The sequence below is a fragment of the Engystomops pustulosus genome, chromosome 7 (genome assembly GCF_040894005.1).
Source record: "Engystomops pustulosus chromosome 7, aEngPut4.maternal, whole genome shotgun sequence".
Classification (NCBI taxonomy): domain Eukaryota; kingdom Metazoa; phylum Chordata; class Amphibia; order Anura; family Leptodactylidae; genus Engystomops; species Engystomops pustulosus.
Window position 1 is genome coordinate 26,316,450 of NC_092417.1, and position 27,461 is coordinate 26,343,910.

Here is a 27,461-nt window from a genome sequence, read left to right on the forward strand (position 1 = left end):
GGGGCTTAGCGGAGTATACGTTGGGAGCACTTAGTGCCCGAGTCAATGTAGAGATAGTACCATATATAGACAGAACAGTTAGCATTGACACCTACCGTAGGATAACCTTGTACTCCCAGCCATCCACCTCTGTATTGCTCTTTACGGAGTGCGGTCTGACCCTCGGCAGCTTCAGTAGTCAGGTGACCGCATCACGTGAGCACTGTTTGTACACTGCTCCTATATGATTATTGGAGAGGCCCGATACTAAAAATTGTAAGAAGTGGACTGTAATTTGTTGTGTTAGTAATTGTCTCTCATTTCTAGTTGTTGTCTGTTCCATTTGGAGTACAGCAGGAGAAATTTGATTTACATTTAGAGTTGATTGATAACGGGACAGGTTGATTTCACACATGTGATAAGGCTAAGCGATTATCTGCCATATCTGCCATATACAAACATTTCATCAATTAGATAATATTAAAAAAAATGTTCCGATGTGAAGATAATTTCTCATAAATGTAGTGATACTATCCTTTAGAAACAAGACTGTGTCCTTGGATACGGCCACCTCTGCTGGAGTGATTGCACAAGGAAACAAAAAGTTTCTGAATATTAAATGTCAGAGGAGTTACTCGGACACAGCCGTCCTGCAGTAATGAACGCTAAATCCATGTGGTCAGGAAGGACTCAATAGCACATGTCTGGCCATTGCTGCCAAAATGCAAGGTGGTCGTATCCGAGAAAGCTATCTGGTTTCTAAGGGTCAATATGACAACAATTATGAGAAATTATCTTCACACAGGAACATTTTTTTTAATAACATCCAATATAAGAAATGTTTACATATGGCAAATGAATTTAATTAAATGTGAATGCCCAGATGGGAAAACCCCTTTAACCCTTTAGTTCTTCCAGAACATGACAAAACAAATAAAAAAACTGAAGGAAACAGGTCAAGTTTATTAAATATGATCAACTTTAATTTATCCAGAAAATTCACTTTTCAGCTCTACTTTGATATCTTGAATTCTTGAGGGGCACGTCACATTGTGATATATTCTCCTGTATCTACAACACGAAAGAGGTATGAACAATCATTACTTATATAATGAAAAATATTTAGATGTTTTATTAGTGATTATTAGTTATGAAACTAGTGTGGATATATGGGGTCAAGAGGTAACAGTACCACCCGAGTCCTGCTTCTTGAAAGGCCCGAGAGACCTTGTAATTATGGTGGTTATTATTGATGAATGCTAACCGCGGGCACCTTATGAGTTTCTCAATTAGAATATCTGATATAGCTAAAGTTGAGGGATAACACAAGTTGAGGTCCATGAGGGAAATCCCAACCCCACTTCCCCCTTCCCTAGAAGGTTCTTGGAAGTTCCCAGGGGAACTTACTTTGAGGGGCCCATGAGTCAATCCACACTACTCCGGTACCAGGGATAACACCGTCACTGGTAGTACAGTCCCCTGGTAGGGGACGGTCCCATGGTACCGGAGCAGTGTGGATTGGCTCGTGGGTAAGACTCCTTTCACGCCAACTGGATTGATTTAGTTCTTGTTTGACTTTAGTAATGTTAATACGAGATAGAAGTTTGTATGTGAATCTATAAAGTGTTTTCCGATCTGAATGTTGGTCATCCACTCTACATACACTGTATCCTACTTTGTGGAACTTGTATAGGCACATGATAGTTTCTACCTTCTGTGTTTGTTTGTACTAATGGTGATAACTCCCCTTCTGTGTACCATCTCCTATGGCCTGATATGTAACTCACATATTATTTGACATTTCTTCATTAACACAGAATAATATTTCAAGACAATTTTTTATGGTCTTGTTCTGACTCCACAGTATTGTGGGGGACAGTATTGGTATCATATTGAATTTGGTGTTCATGACATTGTAGTGTCTATGGAAAACATTGGGGCACATTTACTAATGGTCCGTCGTACGCATTCTTGTCGGGTTTGCTGAATTTTTCAGTTTTTCACAGAATTGCCGGGGCGATTGAATTGGCGCCGGATTTCATGCACCACAAGTCGTGGGGGGTGGCCGTTGGACAACCCGACTGATGCCGACAAATCGCAAAATTTAAAAACCAAATTGTGTCGCTAGATCAGCTTTCACATACACCAGGAAGAAGAAGGTAAAGAAGAAAGTGACACATGCATGAAATTGGACGCACGATCTTAGTAAATCATGGCAGCTCTGAATCCTCGTCGGACATTCCGGATAGGCGCCGTCAACGGGACAGGTAAGTAAATGTGCCCCACTGTCTTGCTTCCTAATCTCTATAATATATATATGCATATAAGTATATATCCATATACTGTGTATAGATGCATAAACTGTATATATAGATGTATAGATGCATATAGATGTATAGATGCGTATACTGTGTATAGATGTACAGATACATATACTGTATTTATTCATATATTTATATAAGCATATATATGTTCACATTTACATGTGCACATGTGTCTTTTTGTATATGCTGTGTATATGGTATGTATGTATATGCTGAATATACTGTGTTTGTGTGTGTGTGTATGTGTATTTGCCCTATATGTGTGCATATGCTGTATATACTGAATGCGTGTGTGTATATGATGGGAAGGGAGGCCCCCCATGCAGAAATCTGCTATGGGGCCCAGCCTCTCCTAGTTGTGCCCCTGCACACAATGACACAGTCAGCTCTCCTACATCTCTGCTATTCCACATCACACTTGATCTACTGTGCCCTCCTGCTGTGCCTCCCCAGATAAACAACTTATATGTCTGTAGCACGTAGTTCTGCTCATGCTGCTGCTGGGGGCAGGAACTCCGATTAAGTGTATCAGTCTGTGCTGGACTGCAGGGGGCGGAGCTACATTGTAGAGAGCAGAGATAGAAACTCCACAGCACTGCCGTCACACAGAAATCCAAGATGGTGTCCCCTGACCTGAAGTCAGAAGTTACAGGGTCATGTCTAGGGGCAACTGAAATTGTGTACAGCAGGACGGATAGAGACAGGTTGGACTTATATCTGTGAAATGCTGCATTTTTGTTAATAACAGTGAATCAGAGAATGTGTTATTGTGTTATCCTGAGTACATATAAGAAACTTGTCTTCGTGGGAATACCCCTTTAAGGAATTTGTTTAGTGAAAAAAAAAATGATACAGTTTCTTATGAAAATTGATGGCTCATAGACCCTACTAATGTCATCTTCTTTATGGTATGTGAAACATAATTTTCTGATGAGTGATTAAATATTGTTTTAAAAAAATATTATTAATATTAATTATCAACTCACAAGTTTCACCAATTCAGGGTAAAAGGAATTCCAGAAATGACATTTTTGTGTGTTCCAGTTTTGCTGCACATCAATGTCGTCCACTTTCAGAATTGCGTAACTTTGTTCTTCTTTTGAATACCGAGGCCATTTAAAATCATCATCACTTGGATTTCTGTAGGGTATAAAAACAAATATCGGATATTATTAGAAATGGATCCTAAATAGAGATGAGCGAGCACTAAAATGCTCGGGTGCTCGTTACTCGAGCCGAACATTTCCCGATGCTCGAGTGCTCGTTAAGAGTAACGAGCCCCATTGAAATCAATGGGAGACCCGAGCATTTTTCAGTAAAGTTACAAACTGAACAAGCACAGTGAAAGAACACTGCAGAACAGATTGCAGATGTTCGGGAACATCTGCGATCTGTTCCGGAGACACGCGTGCAGAACGGTGTTCTCCGCAATAGTATTTGAAGAACAATATGTGTGAAGAACAATGGGGCACATTTACTTACCCGGCCCATTCGCGATCCAGCGGCGCGTTCTCTGCACAGGATTCGGGTCCGGCTGGGATTTAAGATGGTAGTTCCTCCGCCGTCCACCAGGTGGCGCTGCAGCGCCGAAAATAATCTTAACGCCCCGGAATGCACCATCCCATAGAAGGTGAAGGTGAGCGCTCCCCAAGCGACACATTTTCGGTTTTTAAATGCGGCGGTTTTTCCGAATACGTCGGGTTTTCGTTCGGCCACGCCCCCCCGATTTCTGTCGCGCGCATGCCGGCCCCGATGCGCCACAATCCGATCGCGTGCGCCAAAAACCCGGGGCAATTCATGTACAAGCGGCGCAAATCGGAAATATTCGGGTAACACGTCGGGAAAACGCGAATCGGGCCCTTAGTAAATGACCCCCAATATGTGTGAGTGTGTGCTCAAGATACGTCCTAATGCCAAAAGGCAATAGAAAAGATAATTAGAAAGAAAATGTTTGTAAAATCTGGTACTATACAAACAATATTTTTGGGACTAATACACTGTGGACTCCTCATAATCCTAGAAAAGTCTAGTTGGTTAAAAATGATTTTGAAGAATACTATGGTACATAATAAAAACTACCATAGTACCTAACAAATGTTTTTTTAAGCAGTTACTTACTTAAAATTACTTTTCTACGATTATATGTAGCCCATAGCAATTTAGTCCCAAAAATACTGTGTATACGGAACCAAATGTTACAAACATTTTCTTTTTACCAATTTTGTGAAATCATTGGTTATATACTGCAGACAGACTCTTTACAAAGCAAAAGAGCCATACCCTCCTAAGGCTAGATTCACACTGCCGTTGCCCGCCGTACCATAGCACGGCGGGCACACGGCAACGTGCGGGGAGAGGAGGAGGAGGTGAGTGCTGCTCACCCCCGCCCCTCTCCATAGGGATATATGGCGCACAGCGCTGTAATATGGGTAAAGATAGGACATGTCCTGGGTATGGAGTGGTACGGTGCCGCACGTGTGCCGTGTGCCGCACCGGTGCGCTCATTGCCGTCTATGGGGGCCGTAAATACGCCGGCCGTATATACATCCCCCATGCGGCAGTGTGATTGTAGCCTAAGTGCTCACCAACTTCATCAGTGGCAAAGTGCCACAAGTGAGTATGGCCAGCACTTATGCACTCAAAGACCCCTCACACTCAACCCCGGTGTCAGTGGGCACCACATCTGTGGTATTGGGTGTGTATACGCTGTAAGTGTGTGTGTGTGGTGAGTTTATACTCACTGTATATGCTGTTTGTCTGTATATTGTTTTGTAATATGTGTGTATTTGCTATAAGTGTGTATATGTGATGTGTATATGCTGCATGGATGTATATGGCAGAATATTTACCGTATGTATGTATATGTGGTGTCTGTATACTGTATGTAAATACATATGTGTGTTTAAATATTATTCTATAAAATCTGTGTGTTTGTAGAAAACATGCGTGAGTATACATATATGTGTATTTTTATGGGAGGGGGGGGGTCCATTCAGAAGTCTGCTATATGGCCCTGCCCCTCCAAGTTACTCTCCTGTTTGTGAATGCCACCCACATCTGACTAGGTCCCAGGCCCCACTTTACAGGCCTTAGGAGTGGTACGACCCAGTAGAGTCTGTCTGCAGTATATAACTGATGTTTGCACAGGATTGTGTTGTTTATTTGATTCTCGCTCTATGACTCAGATATTTTCAGTTTTAATGGCATATAATACCTTGCAGCAAGCTTTTTATTTCATATTATGTCATGATTTACATTGTTTATATTACAAGAGCAGTAGGTGAGGGATCCGTGTCCTACATTTTATTGTAAGGGGAGTGACTAGGGACACTTTATTATAACCCTCCTAGCATAGGTCTTGTGTACCATTTGTACAGTTGATTTTAACTAATTGATATTAAATGTTTGCCTAGATTGTATTTTATCTGACACGCTAGTTGTGCATTGCTAATTTTTTTTTTATCAGGTATAGATCAAGTATAGATGTAATGTTGGATATGAGACAAAAACAGACAAAATTTCAGCTTCAATTCACAACATGAACCACATTGAAATCTCCCATTTGAAAAAAAAAATAGAAAAGAAACAGTAAAAATAATAAGAATTAAAAAAAAAATTATGAAAACATCATGTTGTTAATCTCACAGTGGTTAAAGATGCTCTGTTCTGGAGGTACTCCGCCCCGGAGTTCACAAAAAGTGCATTGTCCGTTTCCAATTCACTAAGATCGTGAACCCGATTTCACGAATCTGTCGCTTCCCCGCTGTGGTCTCACAAAGTTCACCATCTTTTTAGTGGTGCATGTTAGTGTTAGGGCTTGTGACACAATTTGAAAGTTAAATCCCGTGTTCAGTCTGAATCAGTCATATCGCCCGACAGCACGCCTCCTAAATTGTGCCGCATGGAAGCCAACGCAGCTGCGCCAAAACAGGGTTGCGTGCGCCACAATCACAACGCACTCACTACTTAATACCCATGCAAGCCTTTTTTCCATTGAAAAAAGGTGCACAGTCTGAAAACAGTGGGGCAGATTTCCTTACCCGGTCCGTTCGCGTTCCAGTGGCGCGTTCTCTGCGCTGGATTCGGGTCCGGCCGGGATTCACTAAGGTAGTTCCTCCGTGCTGAAGTTCCCTGGAGGCGCGCTGGAATGCCCTGAAATTCACCGGCCAATACCTAGTGAAGGTAAGTGTAATTTTCGCGACACATTTTTTGTTTTAAATGTGGCGGTTTTTCCGAATCCATTGGACTTTCGTTCGGCCATGCCCCCGATTTCCGTCGCGTGCATGCCGGCGCCAATGCGCCAAAATCCGATCGCGTGCGCCAAAATCCCGGGGCATTTCAGGGAAAATCGGTATAAATCGGAAATATTCGGGTAACACGTTGGGAAAACGCGAATCGGGCCCTTAGTAAATGACCCCCGGTGTGTCGCAAAGTGTCGCAAAGCCGTAGTAAATGTGCCCCAGTTTGTTACAAGCAATGGAAAAAACACCCACCTTTCCTCACAATATGGTTACAATCCACCCATTAACTTGAAATTATCAATTTCAAATTCCTGTAATGGCGAATTTGACAATTTTAAGGTATTTGACTTAATCATCATCTGTTGTTTCTACCACTAACCACTGCCCTTCAAGACCATCTCACAGAAAACCACAGCAGTACTCAGATGGGTTTCATAATCATCATCGTAGACCTCTTCTGATGGTCTGCCGTCCATACCCTCTTCATCCAACATAGTCTTGGGAATCTTGCAACTCTACGTTTGGGGCAGGAGCATGTTGGATTAGCCACAGATTCCCAGCTAAGAGAGACATCATACAGCTGAGTGACCGCTCCATGACTTTTCTCTGAGACCGCAAAGCCTAGCAAAGATAATCCCATGGAAGTTGATGCGCTGTCTACCATGTAATTGACCAATTGCCTTAACTTTGTGTGGCCTATTGGGGCCTACCAGTGTACGCTGCCCACCGTGGTGCCTGCTTGTACCAGAGGACGTTCGAGCAGGCAGATATGGAACCCAAGCTCTACCTGCAGCAGCAGCACCATGGCCCATTTTTAAAAAAAGTTCCAGTACCATTTGAGGATATAGGTGAAGTAATAACAAAGACACTACAATGTAGTACGGTGTGATGTATTTAGGTCTAAAATTGATAGTGTAAGTTTTCAATGATGTGAATGCAACATCCCCCACCAGGGCCTAGTCTTTTCTTGGGGCCTGGAGGCAGCCCAGAATACCAGAGTGGCTGGTGGTTGCAGCCTAGGCACGCTGATGTCAAGGTGCTTGGTATGGGGACCAGAGGGCTGTCCTACAGCCTGGCAGGTCTCCAGCAGGTGGTGTGTGTAAGAAATATGGAGGGAGAGGCTGATGTACTGGTTTTACTGGGGGCAACCCCTTAATGTCTGTAATTTATGTCCCTGGGTGATGGATGGGCAGCCCTTGGTGGTACAGCCTTTACCAGGGAACAGATGGTGGCAACGTAGCGCAAAATAACTCATTTATTAGAACAACTGCAGGCAACGAGCCAAAACGATCTTGGAACACATTTTGGATTACTGGAGATTCCAGATTAATGGAGTGGTCATGGAGACTAGTCCTCAGGAATTGGGTCACCAGCCTGGTAGCAGATGCAGGCTGGGATGGAGCTGTGTCTAGTTGTGGATGCTGCAGCTTTTATCCTGGGATTAGCTGAGTGCTAGTGCTTATGGAGCACGGACACGGTTTCTCTCCTCTGTGACAGGATGTGCTCTATAGTGAAAGCTGAGGCCTAAGAGGCCTGTGGTAAGAGCATGTGCTCTCAGTGGTTTCTGGAACTCAACAGAGCTAGATCCTAAGAGACTGACTTAGCCCCACCCTGTGGGGGGGTTTTTATTACCCAGGTCAGGTGGTGGCTTACTCTCCAATCACACTCCAGTGTACTTGGTGCAAAACAGTTGGTAGACAGAATTACATCCACTTAACCCTTGACTGTTCAGGCAGAATCTACAGCTGCTGATTACCTAATAACCCAGTGTTAGAACTTACTGGAAGGTTCATGACTAGAGATGAGCGAACACTAAAATGCTCGGGTACTCGTTATTCGAGACGAACTTTTCCCGATGCTCGAGTGCTCGTCTCGAATAACGAACCCCATTGAAGTCAATGGGAGACTCGAGCATTTTCAAGGGGACCAAGGCTCTGCACAGGGAAGCTTGGCCAAACACCTGGGAACCTCAGAAAAGGATGGAAACACCACGGAAATGGACAGGAAACAGCAGGGGCAGCATGCATGGATGCCTCTGAGGCTGCTTAATCGCACCATTATGCCGAAATTATGGGCAACAGCATGGCCATGACAGAGTGACAGAATGAAGCTAGATAGCATGTAAAACATCCAATAATTGACCCTGACACTATAGGGGACGGCATGCAGAGGCAGAGGCAGCGGCAGCAGGCTAGAGAGTGGCATGGCGACATACCCTAATTGGACTCAGGCTTCAAACCAATGGGTGTCAGAGAGGAACCAAAGGAGGTGAGCAAGAAGCGCTCAAATAATATCGGTACATGATAAAAGTTTGCCAGTATATTTTGTGGATTACACAGCAGGGTGGCGACAAAGTTAACATGGAAGCCATGAAAACAACCCAAAATTCTGCCTGACACAGCTCGTTTGATAAGGGGACCATGTATGCTTACAGTTCATGCCAGTCGCTGCACTGGCTGCCAGTCTCCTTTCGAATACAGTTTAAAATAATAATAACCCTCATATATAAAGCTCTGTATAATGCTGCACCCCCCTACCTCTCCTCTCTTATCTCAGTCTATCGCCCAACCCGTGCTCTTAGATCCGCCAGTGATCTTAGATTAACCTCTACCCTAGTGCGGACCTCCCACTCGCGTCTCCAAGACTTCTCTAGAGCTGCACCAATTCTATGGAATGCTCTGCCCTGGACTATCAGACTAATACCTAACCTCCAAAGTTTCAAACGTGCTCTTAAAACCCATTTCTTTAGGCAAGCCTATAACACTCATTAACTGCATGAAGTTTTAACTCTTCTACTAACCCGTCCTGTGTCGTCCTCCCATCTGTTATCCAGCAACCAACAGGCACCAGACTTCTCTGCAGTCCCATTCACCCTGGACCTGGTATATAAGATGACGGCTGAGTGGTTCAAGCGACAGCAATTCCATTTATTATATTTTTTTCTATTCCCTAAGAAGAATGGCTTGACCATTAAATATTCTTTTACCTCGTGTTACCCCATCATCTTCATAAACCGTAAGCTCTGGCGAGCAGGGACCTCACTCCTGTTGTTCCATACAAATGTTGTGCTCTGTTACATTACATTTGTATTTGTTTCCTATGATTTGTAAAGCGCTACAGAATATGATGACGCTATATAAATAAAGATTATTATTATTATTATTATGGAGGCAGTGAACTAGTAGTAGATTAAAGGTGCTGCAACTATGTTAGTTGGATCTTGGGATGGAGCTGGCGCTCTGCAGCCAGGCGAGCTTTTGCCAATCCAAGCCCCTGTCTCTAGGCTACTCCCCAAACAGCACTTCTAAGAACCTTTTGTATAAGATCAAGTGTAGTAGCGTTCTTATAAGTTTAGGATATGGCGGGTGAGGGGAATGTAAACAGATGCGCAAGAAGCGCTGAAATAATATCCCTAAATGGTAAAAGTTTGCAAGTATATTTTGTGGATTACACAGCAGGGTGGCGACAAAGTTAACAACTTTGATGTGGAATGCCCTGTAATAGCTCTTGGGCGGTGTGCCTTTTATCGCCTAGGCTCAGCAGTTTCAGCACCGCCTGCTGTCGCTTAGCGACGGCACTGCTGCTGTGCCTAGAGCTACCGACTGATGGCGCCATGCCCACGGATGGTAATTCGGAGGAGGAGGAGGTGGAGGAGGGGTGGGAGGAGGTATAGTAGGCCTTTGAGACCTGGACCGAGGTAGGCCCCGCAATTCTCTGCGTCGGCAGTATATGACCAGCCCCAGGGTCAGACTCGGTCCCAGCCTGCACCAAGTTAAGTGTAGTAGCGTTCTTATAAGTTTGGGATATGGCGGGTGAGGGGAATGTAAACAGATGCGCAAGAAGCGCATGATGCGCATGGAGCTGGCGCTCCGCTGCCAGGCGAGCTTTCGCCAATTCAAGCCCCTGTCTCTAGGCTACTCCCCAAACAGCACTTCTAAGAACCTTTTGTATAAGATCAAGTGTAGTAGCGTTCTTATAAGTTTAGGATATGCCGGGTGAGGGGAATGTAAACAGATGCGCAAGAAGCGCATGATGCGCATGGAGCTGGCGCTCCGCTGCCAGGCGAGCTTTCGCCAATTCAAGCCCCTGTCTCTAGGCTACTCCCCAAACAGCACTTCTAAGAACCTTTTGTATAAGATCAAGTGTAGTAGTGTTCTTATAAGTTTAGGATATGCCGGGTGAGGGGAATGTAAACAGATGCGCAAGAAGCGCATGATGCGCATGGAGCTGGCGCTCCGCTGCCAGGCGAGCTTTCGCCAATTCAAGCCCCTGTCTCTAGGCTACTCCCCAAACAGCACTTCTAAGAACCTTTTGTATAAGATCAAGTGTAGTAGCGTTCTTATAAGTTTAGGATATGCCGGGTGAGGGGAATGTAAACAGATGCGCAAGAAGCGCTGAAATAATATCCCTAAATGGTAAAAGTTTGCCAGTATATTTTGTGGATAACACAGCAGGGTGGCGACAAAGTTAACAACTTTGATGTGGAATCCATGAAAACAACCCAAATTTCTGCCTGACACACCTCGTTTGATAAAGGGACGATGTATGGAGGCAGCTATATGGACGACTTTTGGAGGTAGCAATGGAGACAACGTGTGGAGGCTGCTATGGAGACAATTTAATTTGGATAGTGCCTGTATGTGGCAGTCCCAAACATTTTTCAAACCAGAGGAGCAGGTAGGTGGCCCTCCAGTAAAATGGAATAGATTGAGTGCCTGTATGTGGCAGTCCCAAAAATGTTTCAAACCAGAGGAGCAGGTAGGTGGCCCTGCAGTAAAATGGAATAGATTGAGTGCCTGTATGTGGCAGTCCCAAAAATTTTTCAAACCAGAGGAGCAGGTAGGTGGCCCTCCAGTAAAATGGAATAGATTGAGTGCCTGTATGTGGCAGACCCAAAAATGTTTCAAACCAGAGGAGCAGGTAGGTGGCCCTGCAGTAAAATGGAATAGATTGAGTGCCTGTATGTGGCACTCACAAAAATTGTTTCAAACAGAGGACCTCGTAGGTGGCCCTCCAGAAAAATTAAATGCATGAAGTACTATAGCAAGAGCCAGTGGGCCCTGTCAAAAAATAGCCATTTTCCTCTGCTTTACTGTACAAAGAGGAGGAGAAGGAGGAAAATGAGGAGGAGGAGGAGTGGATCAATTATTCAGGTTGAGCTTCCTTCACCTGGTGGAGATTGGAAATTCTGAGAAATCCAGCCTTTATTCATTTTAATAAGCGTCAGCCTGTCAGCGCTGTCAGTCGACAGGCGTGTACGCTTATCGGTGATGATGCCACCAGCTGCACTGAAAACCCGCTCGGACAAGACGCTAGCGGCAGGGCAGGCAAGAACCTCCAAGGCGTACAGCGCCAGTTCGTGCCACATGTCCAGCTTTGAAACCCAGTAGTTGTAGGGAGCTGTGTGATCATTTAGGACGATGGTATGGTCAGCTACGTACTCCCTCACCATCTTTCTGTAAAGATCAGCCCTACTCTGCCGAGACTGGGGACAGGTGACAGTGTCTTGCTGGGGTGACATAAAGCTGGCAAAAGCCTTGTAAAGCGTACCCTTGCCAGTGCTGGACAAGCTGCCTGCTCGCCTACTCTCCCTCGCTACTTGTCCCGCAGAACTACGCACTCTGCCGCTAGCGCTGTCAGAAGGGAAATACTGTTTCAGCTTGTGCACCAGGGCCTGCTGGTATTCATGCATTCTCACACTCCTTTCCTCTGCAGGGATGAGAGTGGAAAGATTTTGCTTGTACCGTGGGTCCAGGAGAGTGAACACCCAGTAATCGGTGCTGGAATAAATTCTTTGAACGCGAGGGTCACGGGATAGGCAGCCTAGCATGAAATCTGCCATATGCGCCAGAGTACCAACGCGTAAGAATTCACTCCCCTCACTGGCCTGACTGTCCATTTCCTCCTCCTCCAACTCCTCCAACTCCTCTTCTTCTGCCCATACACGCTGAACAGTAAAGGACTCAACAATGGTCCCCTCTTGTGTCTCACCAACATTCTCCTCCTCTTCCTCCTCATCCTCCTCCACCTCCACCTCCTCCGATATGCGCTGAGAAACAGACCTGAGGGTGCTTTGGCTATCAACAAGGGAATATTCTTCCCCTGTCTCTTGTGACGAGCGCAAAGCTTCCGACTTCATGCTGACCAGAGAGTTTTTCAACAGGCCAAGCAGCGGGATGGTGAGGCTGATGATGGCGGCATCGCCACTGACCATCTGTGTTGACTCCTCAAAGTTACTCAGCACCTGACAGATATCAGACATCCACGTCCACTCCTCATTGTAGACTTGAGGAAGCTGACTGACCTGACTACCAGTTCTGGTGGAAGTTGACATCTGGCAGTCTACAATCGCTCTGCGCTGCTGGTAAACTCTGGATAACATGGTCAGTGTTGAATTCCACCTCGTGGGCACGTCGCACAACAGTCGGTGAGCGGGCAGTTGGAGGCGGCGCTGCGCTGCCCTGAGAGTGGCAGCATCTGGGCTGGACTTCCTGAAATGCGCACAGATGCGGCGCACCTTCGTGAGCAAATCAGACAGATTGGGGTATGTCTTGAGGAAACGCTGAACTATCAGATTTAACACATGGGCCAGGCATGGCACATGTGTCAGTCTGCCGAGTTGCAGAGCCGCCACCAGGTTACGGCCGTTGTCACACACAACCATTCCCGGCTTGAGGTTCAGCGGTGCCAGCCACAGATCAGTCTGCGCCGTGATGCCCTGTAATAGCTCTTGGGCGGTGTGCCTTTTGTCGCCTAGGCTCAGCAGTTTGAGCACCGCCTGCTGTCGCTTAGCGACGGCACTGCTGCTGTGCCTAGAGCTACCGACTGATGGCGCCGTGCCCACGGATGGTAGTTCGGAGGAGGAGGTGGAGGAGGGGTGGGAGGAGGAGGAGGCATAGTAGGCCTGAAACACCTGGACCGAGGTAGGCCCCGCAATCCTCGGCGTCGGCAGTATATGAGCAGCTCCAGTGTCAGACTCGGTCCCAGCCTCCACCAAGTTAACCCAATGTGCCGTCAGCGATATATAGTGGCCCTGCCCGGCAGCACTCGTCCACGTGTCCGTGGTCAGGTGGACCTTGTCAGAAACGGCGTTGGTCAGGGCACGGATGATGTTGTCTGACACGTGCTGGTGCAGGGCTGGGACGGCACATCGGGAAAAGTAGTGGCGGCTGGGGACCGAATACCGAGGGGCGGCCGCCGCCATGAGGTTGCGAAAGGCCTCGGTCTCTACTAGCCTATAGGGCAGCATCTCCAGGCTAAGCAATCTGGAGATGTGCACATTAAGGGCTTGGGCGTGCGGGTGGGTTGCACTATATTTGCGTTTCCGCTCCAGCGTCTGGGGTATGGAGAGCTGAACGCTGGTGGATGCTGTGGAGGATCGTGGAGGCGACGATGGGGTTTTTGTGGCAGGGTCCTGGGCAGGGGGCTGACTAGCAGCTGACACAGGGGAAGGAGCAGTGGTGTGCACGGCCGGAGGTGAACGGGCTTGTTGCCACTGAGTGGGGTGTTTAGCATTCATATGCCTGCGCATACTGGTGGTAGTTAAGCTAGTAGTGGTGGAACCCCTGCTGAGCCTGGTTTGGCAAATGTTGCACACCACAGTCCGTCGGTCATCCGGTGTTTCCTTAAAGAACCTCCAGACTTCTGAAGATCTAGCCCTCGCCGCAGGAGCCCTCGCCACGGGAGCTTCACTAGTTGACACATTTGGCGCTGATGCACCAGCTCTGGCCCTGCCTCTCCATCTGGCCCCACCACTGCCTCTTCCAACCTGTTCTGGTCGAGGACTCTCCTCCGTCTCAGAAGCACTGTGTTCACCCGGCCTCTCAACCCAGCTTGGGTCTGTCACCTCATCATCCTCCGATCCCTCAGTCTGCTCCCCCCTCGGACTTCCTGCCCTGACAACAACTTCCCCACTGTCTGACAACCGTGTCTCCTCATCGTCGGACACCTCTTTACACACTTCCACTACGTCAAGAAGGTCATCATCACCCACAGACTGTGACTGTTGGAAAACCTGGGCATCGGAAAATTGCTCAGCAGCAACCGGACAAGTGGTTTGTGACTGTGGGAAGGGTCCAGAAAACAGTTCCTCAGAGTATGCCGGTTCAAATGCCAAATTTTCCTGGGAGGGGGCAGACTGGGGGGGAGGAGGCTGAGGTGCAGGAGCTGGAGGAGTGGCGATTTCGGTGACATGGGTGGACTGCGTGGAAGACTGACTGGTGGTGGACAAATTGCTCGAAGCATTGTCAGCAATCCACGACATCACCTGTTCGCACTGTTCTGGCCTCAACAGTGCTCTACCACGAGTCCCAGTAACTTCAGACATGAACCTAGGGAGTGTAGCTCTGCGGCGTTCCCCTGCTCCCTCATCAGCAGGTGGTGTCTCACCCCGCCCAGGACCACGGCCTCTGACCCCTGCAGTAGTTGGACGCCCACGTCCCCGCCCTCGTCCTCTACCCCTAGCCCTCGGGTTAAACATTTTTAAAATGAGAGTTATAACTTTATTTTTTTTTTTACTTTTTTTTGTTTTTTTTTGTGTTTTTTTTTTTTTTTTGTGTTTTTTGTTTTTTTTTGAGTTTTTAAAACCAAACAATGCTATCCTATTGCTATGGCTATTTTCTAGCCAAGTATCAAAGCACACTACTATGCCAGATGAGATGACACTGAGTTAGTGCCTAATTGAAATCCAACCCCTACTAAATTTTCCCACTTCGGTCTTTGCTATGGATATGTGCGTCACTAAGCGCAGAACACAGCGGTCGCAAGTCTCACTACAAATTGCTCAGAATTGGCTAGTACATGCACTGCAGAAAGTACAGCCACCAGCAGATCAACCAGAAACCAAATATATAGAACGCTAATGTATGCGTAAGTAAGCTCTTTGTATTCTCCTATGGCTATTTTCTAGCCAAGTATCAAAGCACACTACTATGCCAGATGAGATGACACTGAGTTAGTGCCTAATTGAAATCCAACCCCTACTAAATTTTCCCACTTCGGTCTTTGCTATGGATATGTGCGTCACTAAGCGCAGAACACAGCGGTCGCAAGTCTCACTACAAATTGCTCAGAATTGGCTAGTACATGCACTGCAGAAAGTACAGCCACCAGCAGATCAACCAGAAATCAAATATATAGAACGCTACTGTATGCGTAAGTAAGCTCTTTGTATTCTCCTATGGCTATTTTCTAGCCAAGTATCAAAGCACACTACTATGCCAGATGAGATGACACTGAGTTAGTGCCTAATTGAAATCCAACCCCTACTAAATTTTCCCACTTCGGTCTTTGCTATGGATATGTGCGTCACTAAGCGCAGAACACAGCGGTCGCAAGTCTCACTACAAATTGCTCAGAATTGGCTAGTACATGCACTGCAGAAAGTACAGCCACCAGCAGATCAACCAGAAATCAAATATATAGAACGCTACTGTATGCGTAAGTAAGCTCTTTGTATTCTCCTATGGCTATTTTCTAGCCAAGTATCAAAGCACACTACTATGCCAGATGAGATGACACTGAGTTAGTGCCTAATTGAAATCCAACCCCTACTAAATTTTCCCACTTCGGTCTTTGCTATGGATATGTGCGTCACTAAGCGCAGAACACAGCGGTCGCAAGTCTCACTACAAATTGCTCAGAATTGGCTAGTACATGCACTGCAGAAAGTACAGCCACCAGCAGATCAACCAGAAATCAAATATATAGAACGCTACTGTATGCGTAAGTAAGCTCTTTGTATTCTCCTATGGCTATTTTCTAGCCAAGTATCAAAGCACACTACTATGCCAGATGAGATGACACTGAGTTAGTGCCTAATTGAAATCCAACCCCTACTAAATTTTCCCACTTCGGTCTTTGCTATGGATATGTGCGTCACTAAGCGCAGAACACAGCGGTCGCAAGTCTCACTACAAATTGCTCAGAATTGGCTAGTACATGCACTGCAGAAAGTACAGCCACCAGCAGATCAACCAGAAATCAAATATATAGAACGCTACTGTATGCGTAAGTAAGCTCTTTGTATTCTCCTATGGCTATTTTCTAGCCAAGTATCAAAGCACACTACTATGCCAGATGAGATGACACTGAGTTAGTGCCTAATTGAAATCCAACCCCTACTAAATTTTCCCACTTCGGTCTTTGCTATGGATATGTGTGCCACTAAGAGCTAAACACAACGGTAGCAAGTCCCCCTGCTAATTCCTCACAAAATGGTACTAGATGCAAATTAAAATAAAAAAAGTAGAACGTTATTGTAGCCCTAAGAAGGGCTGTTGGGTTCTTTGAGAATCACTCCTGCCTAACAGTAAGCTAATAGAACACCCTAACGCTTTCCCTGACCAGCAGCAGCTCTCTCCCTAGCGGCATCCAGACACAGAATGATCCGAGCAGCGCGGGCAGCGGCTAGTCTATCCCAGGGTCACCTGATCTGGCCAGCCAACCACTGCTATCGACGTGTAAGGGTACCACGTCATGCTGGGTGGAGTGCAGAGTCTCCTGGCTTGTGATTGGCTCTGTTTCTGGCCGCCAAAAAGCAAAACGGCGGGAGCTGCCATTTTCTCGAGCGGGCGAAGTATTCGTCCGAGCAACGAGCAGTTTCGAGTACCCTAATGCTCGACCGAGCATCAAGCTCGGACGAGCATGTTCGCTCATCTCTATTCATGACTCCTTCAGACAGCTCCTAACCAGGAGAGGGCGTTGTTCGCAACTACTCCTCTGCCCATGTATTGTCAGGGGTGTTGCACAAATACTTGTAAAACCGGTAAAGCAAAGCAACACTGACTCATATAGGTCTAATTTTTCTATTTTATCTTAAAAAATTAAGTTGGAACTGCAAACTATACTGTGACTGCCCCTTTAAGATTTTGCTGAATGATGCAGGAACTGCAAACTATACTGATATTGTGCTTTTAAGATATTGTTGATAGATGGAGTAAATGCTAGAAATTTCTTCACAATTATTTGCAATTATTTCAGATTTCCACCTGTCTCTAATAACATAAATACCCTGAACAGGACAGTCATCGGTATGTTAGATGTCTCTTTCTGTCTTACTGAGCCTATGGAGAGCAACAACCTCTCCCCAGCTCTGTTCCCTTTCTGTTATGTCATCTGGACATGTGAACCCGTTCTTATACAGCAAAGCCCCATGTCCCATCTGGCCAATCACAGCTTTGGCCACAGATTACATGCCAGTGGTTGCTAAGGGGTTTCAAGCGGGTTGTTTGGCTGCTCAGCTGTCAGTCAATCAGCTTGGCCCATTTTCCTGAAACACAAACCCAAAGCGTTCATGCACTTCGTGGGTTCATGGGTGCTAAAATCGACAAATTTTGTTCGGTCTGGAATTTGGCGTTTCAGACCTGTTAAACACAGATTGCTATAATTAAAAGGAATTCAAAGAAGCAACAACATCTATTAAGTGGTGTTTTTATTCTAACTACCCTCCCAAAAGTTTTAGTCTTAAGAAAATTATGTGCTTTTCATTTGTCTTCCTTCATCAAATCATTCTATTTAAAGGGTCTAAGAGGTTGTCAAGTCTGGGGGGGGGGGGGGTTAAATTATAAAGAGCCACGACTCACCTCCTCGGGTGTTCCTTTTCAGCTGTGTCATTGCCTTTTACTGGGGGTTTCTCTTTTTAGGCAGAGGCTGGCGGTGACACCACATTGACAGCCATGTACATATTACACCCTCAACTGCCACTGTAGCAGTCATGTGAGTGTCAGTATTATATCACCACTGGCCTCTGTACAGAAAGACCAACAGTGATGGGTGGGGGCTGTGGAGTCATACTTTGCCACAATTTTTTTGTTATACTAGTTGAGAAAGTGTACAATTTCTGGCAACTTACAACAATTATGTTGTAGAAATTGTCATAAAAATCCCCCAGTATAATTTTTTCACAAATTCGATGACTTTGAAAAACAATGGGATAATTATTAGATGTAACAACTTTTACAAATGTAATAGAGGCAGTCCCTGGGTTATGTACAAGATAAGTACAAACCTATGGAACCTAAGTTGAATTTGTATGCAAGTCGGAAAGGTATATTTTATAATTGTAGCTCCAGAAAGATTTTTTTTGTCCCAGTGACAATTAGATTTTCAACATTTTTTGCTGTAATGGGACCAAGGATGATCAATAAAGCTTCATTACAGACAAATTACAGCTGATCATTGCAGCCTAGGACTAAAGTAAAGCATCCAGAGAGCTTCATCAGAGATCACAGTGGCCAGAGAGGTCCGTCTGTAACTAGGGGTCGTCTGTAAGTCGAGTGTACTTAAGTACACCTGTACTCATACAGAACCACCTGTACTCATACAGTGTTTTACTTCCATAACATTATCCATAGTGTTGGACTTACCCATTTCTGGCAAAGTTGGCCCATATTTTCATAAGTCGTCTGCTAAATATTTGTTCTTGATTGGTGAATTTTTGAGGTGAAATAAGTGGGTGTCCAAATAACATTGTCACTTCTGCACCATGTATGACACCCATCCATTCCGGAAGAGTTTCTATTGATGGACGATGAGCATATTCATAGACAAATACATTATTTTTAGCCTTAACAACAAAGTTTGCAAAATACTTTGCAGGACATGTAAAAAAATTGTCTTTCAGTATTTTCTCCAAGGCTTCACGGTTTTTCTCTTTGTTTTTTGCGTCATTCCAGTCTTTATACAATAGCATCACTGATTTTACATTTATATCATCTTCTGATGGAAAGTAAAATTTTAAACCATCTTTAAGTTGTTCTGTGTTGATTAAACTTTCATTTTTTACACTAATCCCTGGAGCGCCCATCAATGTAAATGTGCTACCATCATCCTTGGCTACTCCTATCAAAATATCAGTATTCACCTTTGAATATTTTACTAGACTTTTAGGGATATCAGTTAAAAAGTCATCATCCAAAATTGGCACAAAAAATGTCAAGGTAGGTCCAGTCATACCCAAAATTTGCGTACTAGTTAACTTGTTGGCATCAACTTTTTGCAAGCAGGCTATAGTGGCATCATCATCTTCTGTAGGACAGTCAACAGACTTGGCTAGTTTCAAGGATAATTTCCTTGTTGATTCACGGGATCGAAAAGCCCAGTCTGCTGTAGGTGATCCACTTTGCATAATGGCTCTATTGAAATAAGGACGGCTCCCTGGACTGATCACATGATACCCCACAGAAACACCTCCAGCACTAATCCCAAAAATTGTAACACTGTCTGGGTTTCCACCAAATGCTGCTATATTTTCATGAACCCATTGAAGAGCCAGTCTTTGGTCAAACAAACCTGCATTTCCTGGAGCTTTTGCATTTCCTGGGAAAGCTAAGAAACCCAGCGCCCCCAATCTGTAGTTCAATGACACTACAATCACGTTCTCGGAGGCTGCCAGCACACTTCCATCGTATAGGTCTAAAGCTGAGGAACCAGAATAAAATGATCCTCCATAGATGTAAACCATGACAGATGCAGGTGTAGAAATGGATTCTGGGACCCAAACATTCAGACTAAGACAGTCTTCACTCATTTCATTTTTGATGTTCCACATATCGGTGCCAAGCACATCAATGTAACTTTCAGCTTCTTCTTTATTCTGGTAGCAAGAGTTTCCATAACTGGTGGCCTGGTAAATGCCCTCCCATGGTGCCCTTGGTTCTGGTTTTTGGAACCTTTTTTCCCCAGTTGGTGCCTCTGCATATGGAATCCCCAGGTAGGCCGTGACAGTGTGAGATATCACTGGCTTCTTTATTCCACTTACTTTCCCTTGTTTTGTCTCTATAATTGTGTCATCTTCAGTCGTAACACATACAGCAAACATAGTCAGTATCGCCAAGCAGAATATGTTGCGGTAAGACCACATATTTTTGTCCATCATATCTAAAAATTTTAAAAAATAATATTTTAATATTAAGGGGAACATGGGAATTTTATTTAATATATGGTTTCTAGACATAGATACAAATATGAATTAATTCCAGAGGGACCCGTGTCACAGGAGGTTCCAAAGTTCATAACTAATTAGGTTGATGCTGGTACTGATTGTGGCCATTAACCTGTTAGGTGTTGTAGTCAAACCCGACTACTGCATCTAGCAAAACTGCACATGGGGGGCTGCCATCATATTTAAATGCTGATCCGCGCCAAAATTCCCTCTTTCCCGGTCTTTCTTTGAATGGTGTTAAAGGGGTTGTCCGAGAGTTATGAAAAAAAAACTAAAGGTGGGCGGAGGGGGCTGTTTAAAAAAATAAAGATCTACTTACCTTCCGGCACCCTCCGGTGTCCCGCGCCGCTGTCGCTCTGATCCGGGCGCCATGTAAACAAACATGGCCTCCGGAGCAGCACTGGACTCAGCCTCCGGCCGGCCGTGGCTGTCCCTATTCACAGCACTGTGTATGCGGGCCAGATGGTTGTCGGGTCCGGCCGAAAGCTGAGTCCAGCGCTGCTCCGGCGGCCATGTTTGTTTACATGGTGCCCAGACCGGAGCGACAGCAGTGCGGGACACCGGAGGGCGCCGGAAGGTAAGTAGAACTTCATAACTCTCGGACAACCCCTTTAATCGGTTCCATTGGAAGCTGGGAACCTCTTAGAGCCTCCCATAACTTTTATTAGCCAGACTACAGTATATTCACAATATATTCAAATATACTGCAATGCAGTTGATTACAATCAGATCCCCCCTAGATTTTGAATACCCTGGGGGAGTTGGGAAAACCAAATTTATCGTAATTTATTTTAAGTTTTAAAAAAAATATGTAAAAAAATGTAAAAACTAAAAAATTGAAATCTCCTAGAACACTTAATAAAACAATTAGACAATTAAAAAGCATTTTAGGTATCCCTGTCTCCCAATGTGTCCTTTATATAAAACTATTTTACTGACAGTGAACCATGTAACAGAAAATAGCATCTAAATGTCTGAATCAACACTTTTTCATGATGTTTCCTCCCATAAAAATTTGAATGAAAGAACAGGTGAAGACTTGACACACCAAAATTTTGTGAGTGAACCTTAAAGGGGTTATGCCACGAAACAATTGACTACAAAAAGCTGTCAAAGAGGTTAAAATATTTAAAAAAAAAACTATTTGTAAAGGTTACCTGAAATTAAAGATTCCTTTCTATTTGTTATTATGATGTTTGTTCAGCCTCTATTCTGCTCCACACAGAAGCAGATGTGGGAGGGGCCAGGCACATGCACAGCACTGACAGCAGCAGTTATTGCACAACTCAGTGCTACATAGCGCTCAGCCTTCAGAGTCTCCTTCCACCTGCTGTGCTAAAATAATCCCTGCATTTACTGATCCAATAGAAGTCCAATAGAAATGTGTCACACGCCCCATGTTAAAAGTGCACCAAAAAAAGTTGGTGCAGTCTGTCAAAGCAGTGCAGGGGGCACCAGATTCATGAAGAACATGCACCAGAAATCCTGAATATGGCGCCCCCTGCACACTACACAGGACACTGCACATAGTACACATGTACTATGTATTCTCACAGCATCATGGTCGGTCAGGCTGACATGCATGGATGTATAGATAAATAGGTGACAGCTTCTCACATGTTACTTTAGCTACTTTCCTGCTAGTCAGGGACAGGGGCCCCTTTGCAGGAGAGCAGTGTAACATGGAGGGACAGTGAATGGAGGAGAGTACAGGAGGAGGACAGCAGGAGAGCAGTGTAACATGGAGGGACAGTGAATGGAGGAGAGTACAGGAGGAGGACTGCAGGAGAGCAGTGTAACATGGAGGGACAGTGAATGGAGGAGAGTACAGGAGGAGGACTGCATCAGGAGAACAGTGTAACATGGAGGGACAGTGAATGGAGGAGAGTACAGGAGGAGGATGCATTAGGAGAGCAGTGTAACATGGAGGGACAGTGAATAGAGGAGAGTACAGGAGGAGGACTGCAGGACAGCAGTGTAACATGGAGGGACAGTGAATGGAGGAGAGCACAGGAGGAGGACTGCAGGAGAGCAGTGTAACATGGAGGGACAGTGAATGGAGGAGAGTACAGGAGGAGGACTGCAGGAGAGCAGTGTAATATGGAGGGACAGTGAATGGAGGAGAGTACAGGAGGAGGACTGCAGGAGAGCAGTGTAGCATGGAGGGACAGTGAATGGAGGAGAGTACAGGAGGAGGACTGCATCAGGAGAGCAGTGTAACATGGAGGGACAGTGAATGGAGGAGAGTACAGGAGGAGGATGCATCAGGAGAGCAGTGTAACATGGAGGGACAGTGAATGGAGGAGAGTACAGGAGGAGGACTGCAGGACAGCAGTGTAACATGGAGGGACAGTGAATGGAGGAGAGTACAGGAGGAGGACTGCATCAGGAGAGCAGTGTAACATGGAGGGACAGTGAATGGAGGAGAGTACAGGAGGAGGATGCATCAGGAGAGCAGTGTAACATGGAGGAACAGTGAATGGAGGAGAGTACAGGAGGAGGACTGCAGGACAGCAGTGTAACATGGAGGGACAGTGAATGGAGGAGAGTACAGGAGGAGGACTGCAGGAGAGCAGTGTAGCATGGAGGGACAGTGAATGGTGGAGAGTACAGGAGGAGGACTGCAGGACAGCAGTGTAACATGGAGGGACAGTGAATGGAGGAGAGTACAGGAGGAGGATGCATCAGGAGAGCAGTGTAGCATGGAGGGACAGTGAATGGAGGAGAGTACAGGAGGAGGATGCATCAGGAGAGCAGTGTAACATGGAGGGACAGTGAATGGAGGAGAGTACAGGAGGAGGACTGCAGGACAGCAGTGTAACATGGAGGGACAGTGAATGGAGGAGAGTACAGGAGGAGGATGCATCAGGAGAGCAGTGCAGCATGGAGGGACAGTGAATGGAGGAGAGTACAGGAGGAGGATGCATCAGGAGAGCAGTGTAACATGGAGGGACAGTGAATGGAGGAGAGTACAGGAGGAGGATGCATCAGGAGAGCAGTGTAACATGGAGGGACAGTGAATGGAGGAGAGTACAGGAGGAGGACTGCAGGACAGCAGTGTAACATGGAGGGACAGTGAATGGAGGAGAGTACAGGAGGAGGACTGCAGGACAGCAGTGAAACATGGAGGGACAGTGAATGGAGGAGAGTACAGGAGGAGGACTGCAGGAGAGCGGTGTAACATGGAGGGACAGTGAATGGAGGAGAGTACAGGAGGAGGACTGCAGGAGAGCAGTGTAGCATGGAGGGACAGTGAATGGAGGAGAGTACAGGAGGAGGACTGCATCAGGAGAGCAGTGTAACATGGAGGGACAGTGAATGGAGGAGAGTACAGGAGGAGGATGCATCAGGAGAGCAGTGTAACATGGAGGGACAGTGAATGGAGGAGAGTACAGGAGGAGGACTGCAGGACAGCAGTTTAACATGGAGGGACAGTGAATGGAGGAGAGTACAGGAGGAGGACTGCATCAGGAGAGCAGGGTAACATGGAGGGACAGTGAATGGAGGAGAGTACAGGAGGAGGATGCATCAGGAGAGCAGTGTAGCATGGAGGGACAGTGAATGGAGGAGAGTACAGGAGGAGGATGCATCAGGAGAGCAGTGTAACATGGAGGGACAGTGAATGGTGGAAAGTACAGGAGGAGGACTGCATCAGGAGAGCAGGGTAACATGGAGGGACAGTGAATGGAGGAGAGTACAGGAGGAGGATGCATCAGGAGAGCAGTGTAGCATGGAGGGACAGTGAATGGAGGAGAGTACAGGAGGAGGATGCATCAGGAGAGCAGTGTAACATGGAGGGACAGTGAATGGAGGAGAGTACAGGAGGAGGACTGCAGGACAGCAGTGTAACATGGAGGGACAGTGAATGGAGGAGAGTACAGGAGGAGGATGCATCAGGGGAGCAGTGTAGCATGGAGGGACAGTGAATGGAGGAGAGTACAGGAGGAGGATGCATCAGGAGAGCAGTGTAACATGAAGGGACAGTGAATGGAGGAGAGTACAGGAGGAGGACTGCAGGACAGCAGTGTAACATGGAGGGACAGTGAATGGAGGAGAGTACAGGAGGAGGACTGCAGGAGAGCAGTGTAGCATGGAGGGACAGTGAATGGAGGAGAGTACAGGAGGAGGATGCATCAGGAGAGCAGTGTAACATGGAGGGACAGTGAATGGAGGAGAGTACAGGAGGAGGATGCATCAGGAGAGCAGTGTAACATGGAGGGACAGTGAATGGAGGAGAGTACAGGAGGAGGATGCATCAGGAGAGATCAGAGCTCAGCCTGCTACTTGTGTTATCTCTGCAGCCTCCTGTGTGACCTGACTAATGGTGGAGGGAGGAGAGGGCTGCTGCATTGCTATGATCCATGTTAGGGGAGGACTCTCCTCTGAGCAGCAGATAGTCATTTATGTCTGCAGTTACCTTGTATCTGCTGCTGGAAGCAACTGTGGAGCAGTAGAAATCACCTCATTCACTGGTGTAGACGGCTGAGCTCTCTGCCCCCTGTCTCACTTCCTATTGGCTGCAGTGTGTCAGGTGATCTCTCAGTGTGGAGTGATCTGTAGTGCAGAGCAGCTGGGGGAATGTTTGTGCGCAGACTCGGCCAGATCAGCTGTTGCTCAGGACGGGACACAGCTACCACTAGAGGGCGCCAGCAACCAGGACAAAAGGAATTATCTCAGTAAGCCTGCATATTTTGTAATAAGTGTAAATGGTGAAAGTACTTGTCACAATGCAGCCATGCAGCCAATTACAGCCATTTGCTATGGTGACACAACCCCTTTAAGGGCATTTGCTATGGACAGTGTTGGGGTCTTAGATGAGACTTCAGGGTTGTCATAGCAGCGGTCGCCACCCCCAATCAGAAAGGGAACCCTGATGTATTTAAATGCTGCGGTTGCATTGACCAAAGCATTTAAAGGGCTAACACAGGTTTGTTACAGGGGGATGTCAGCTGTAAATTATAACTATGTTCTAATCTACTATTATGGCATGGAGCACAATTTGTAAGATCTCCATGCTGCAGTAGTATGTCATGGAGCAAGAACGAGTTGAGTCATGTTTGCTTGTGGGATCAAATACCGTATATACTTGAGTATAAGTATAAGCAGAGGTACCTAATTTTAAGTAAGAAAACTAGGAAAACCTATTGACTCGATTACAAGCCTAGGCTGGGAAATGCACTTTCCCATGCCCCCCAGTAACTAGCCAGCCCATTCCCTCTAATATATAGCCAGGCAACCCCCAGTATATATCAAGTAGCCACTGTCCCCAGTATATAGCTAGTAAGCCCCTGCCACCAGTTTACAGTCAGCTAGTCCCTGTCCCCAGTATACAGCTAGCTACTCCCTGCCCCCTAGTATACAGCCAGCTAGCCCTTGTCCTCTAGTATTTAGCCTGACAACCCCTGACCCCTAGTATACAGCCAGAATCCCCTGCCCCCAGTAGCCCCTGCCCACTATATATAGCAATTCAGCTCCAGTCCCTGCAACCATTATGTAGTCATTCAACCCCAGTATATACCCTGCAGCCCCTGCCTCCAATATATAGCCATTCAACCCCAGTATATAGCCTGTGGCCCCTGTCCCCAATATATAGCTAGTAAGCCCCTGCCCCCAGTATACAGCTCACTACTCTCTGCCCCCTAGTATTTAGCCTGACAGCCCCTGACCCCTAGTATACTGCCAGAAGCCCCTGCCCACTGTATATAGCAATTCAGCTCCAGTATATATCCTGTAGCCCCTACACCCAGTATATAACCATTCAACCCCAGTATATAGCCTGCAGCCCCTGCCCCCACTATATAGCCATTCAACTCCAGTGTATAGCCTGCAGCCCCTGCCCCCACTATATAGCCATTCAACTCCAGTGTATAGTATGCAGCCCCGGCCCCCACTGTATAGCCATTCAAGCCCAGTATATAGCCTGTGGCCCCTGTCCCCACTATATAGCCATTCAGCCCCAGTATATAGTCTGCAGCCCTTGCCTCCACTAAATAGTCATTCAGCCCTAGTATATAGCCTTCCAGCTCCCTGCCCGATGTATGCCCTGCCTATAACAAAAAACAAGCACAGTATTCACCTTTCCAATGTCCCCCTCTGCAGGTCTTCTTCATTCTCTGGCGATGCTATGCCTCTGTGTCCCAGCTGACGTCATGATCTGTACAACGTCCACGCGGAGTTACACAGAGCCGGAGCATCGCTGGAAAAAGAAGAAAACCTGTGGGGGGGAGGGGGAGAATGATGTCAGAAAGGTGAGTACATGGTTTGTTTTTTATTGACTCGAGTATAAGCCGAGTTGGGGTTTTTTAGTAAGGGGCATTTCCTTATTTGGGGAGGCAGTGGAAAATGTATTTTGCCGTAAAATAGGTGCTTAGAAATGGGTCGGCTTATATTCGTTTCTGAACAGTTTATACACAGTGGTACTACTTGCCAACTATTACTAACTATTCCTGGTGTTCGGTTTCTTTATCTGAAGTCTTCCATATCCACATAAATATATGTGAAATATAGTAACACATGCAATCTAAAATGCTTTTACTCACCCATCTTGTCAATCTATCGATCTATAGTCTGTCTGAATATTTTAGTAGCTCCTCTTCCTTGAAAATGAAACAAAACCTAAGCCTATAAACATAAAGTCTAAGCCAACACGGTAAATTAAATATTAACAGAAATGTGTTAAGATAAGTAAGAATTTACCTGAACTTTGTAATGTCATACAATGTCATTACTTTAGATCTGTCATTATATATATATATGTATAAAATACAAGCTGTGGAGCAGCACAATGACTATCGCGAATCACAGTGCCGATATTTGGAAGCCTCATATATATCCCCTTCCCGATGCTCACCGTACTAGTACTGTGGGCTTCGGGTCCCGGTGCATGGAGAGGGCTCACGGGCTAAGCCCTCTCCATAGCCGGTAAGTCTTTGCTGACTATTGCAGCACAGGCTTACTGATAACACCAGCGATCAG

General features: G+C 46.1%; 2 protein-coding genes across 3 annotated transcripts in view; both read right to left on the reverse strand.

Annotated features, from left to right (window-relative positions):
* Positions 1-27,461, reverse strand: part of LOC140069452 (cholinesterase-like) — a 269,951-nt gene that overhangs the window by 96,431 nt on the left and 146,059 nt on the right. The window lies entirely within an intron of this gene.
* On the reverse strand, positions 923-27,101 carry LOC140069448 (cholinesterase-like). 2 transcript variants are annotated; one of them, XM_072115150.1, is made up of 4 exons: positions 27,026-27,101; positions 18,910-20,422; positions 3,290-3,443; positions 923-1,050 (listed from the first exon to the last, which is right to left on the reverse strand). In XM_072115150.1, exons 1-4 carry the CDS (start codon positions 27,027-27,029, stop codon positions 979-981), a joined length of 1,743 nt encoding a protein of 580 aa, XP_071971251.1. In that variant the 5' UTR covers positions 27,030-27,101; the 3' UTR covers positions 923-978. The 2 variants fall into 2 exon arrangements, with proteins under 2 accessions (XP_071971251.1, XP_071971250.1); XM_072115149.1 differs by lacking the exon at positions 27,026-27,101 and adding an exon at positions 26,563-26,658.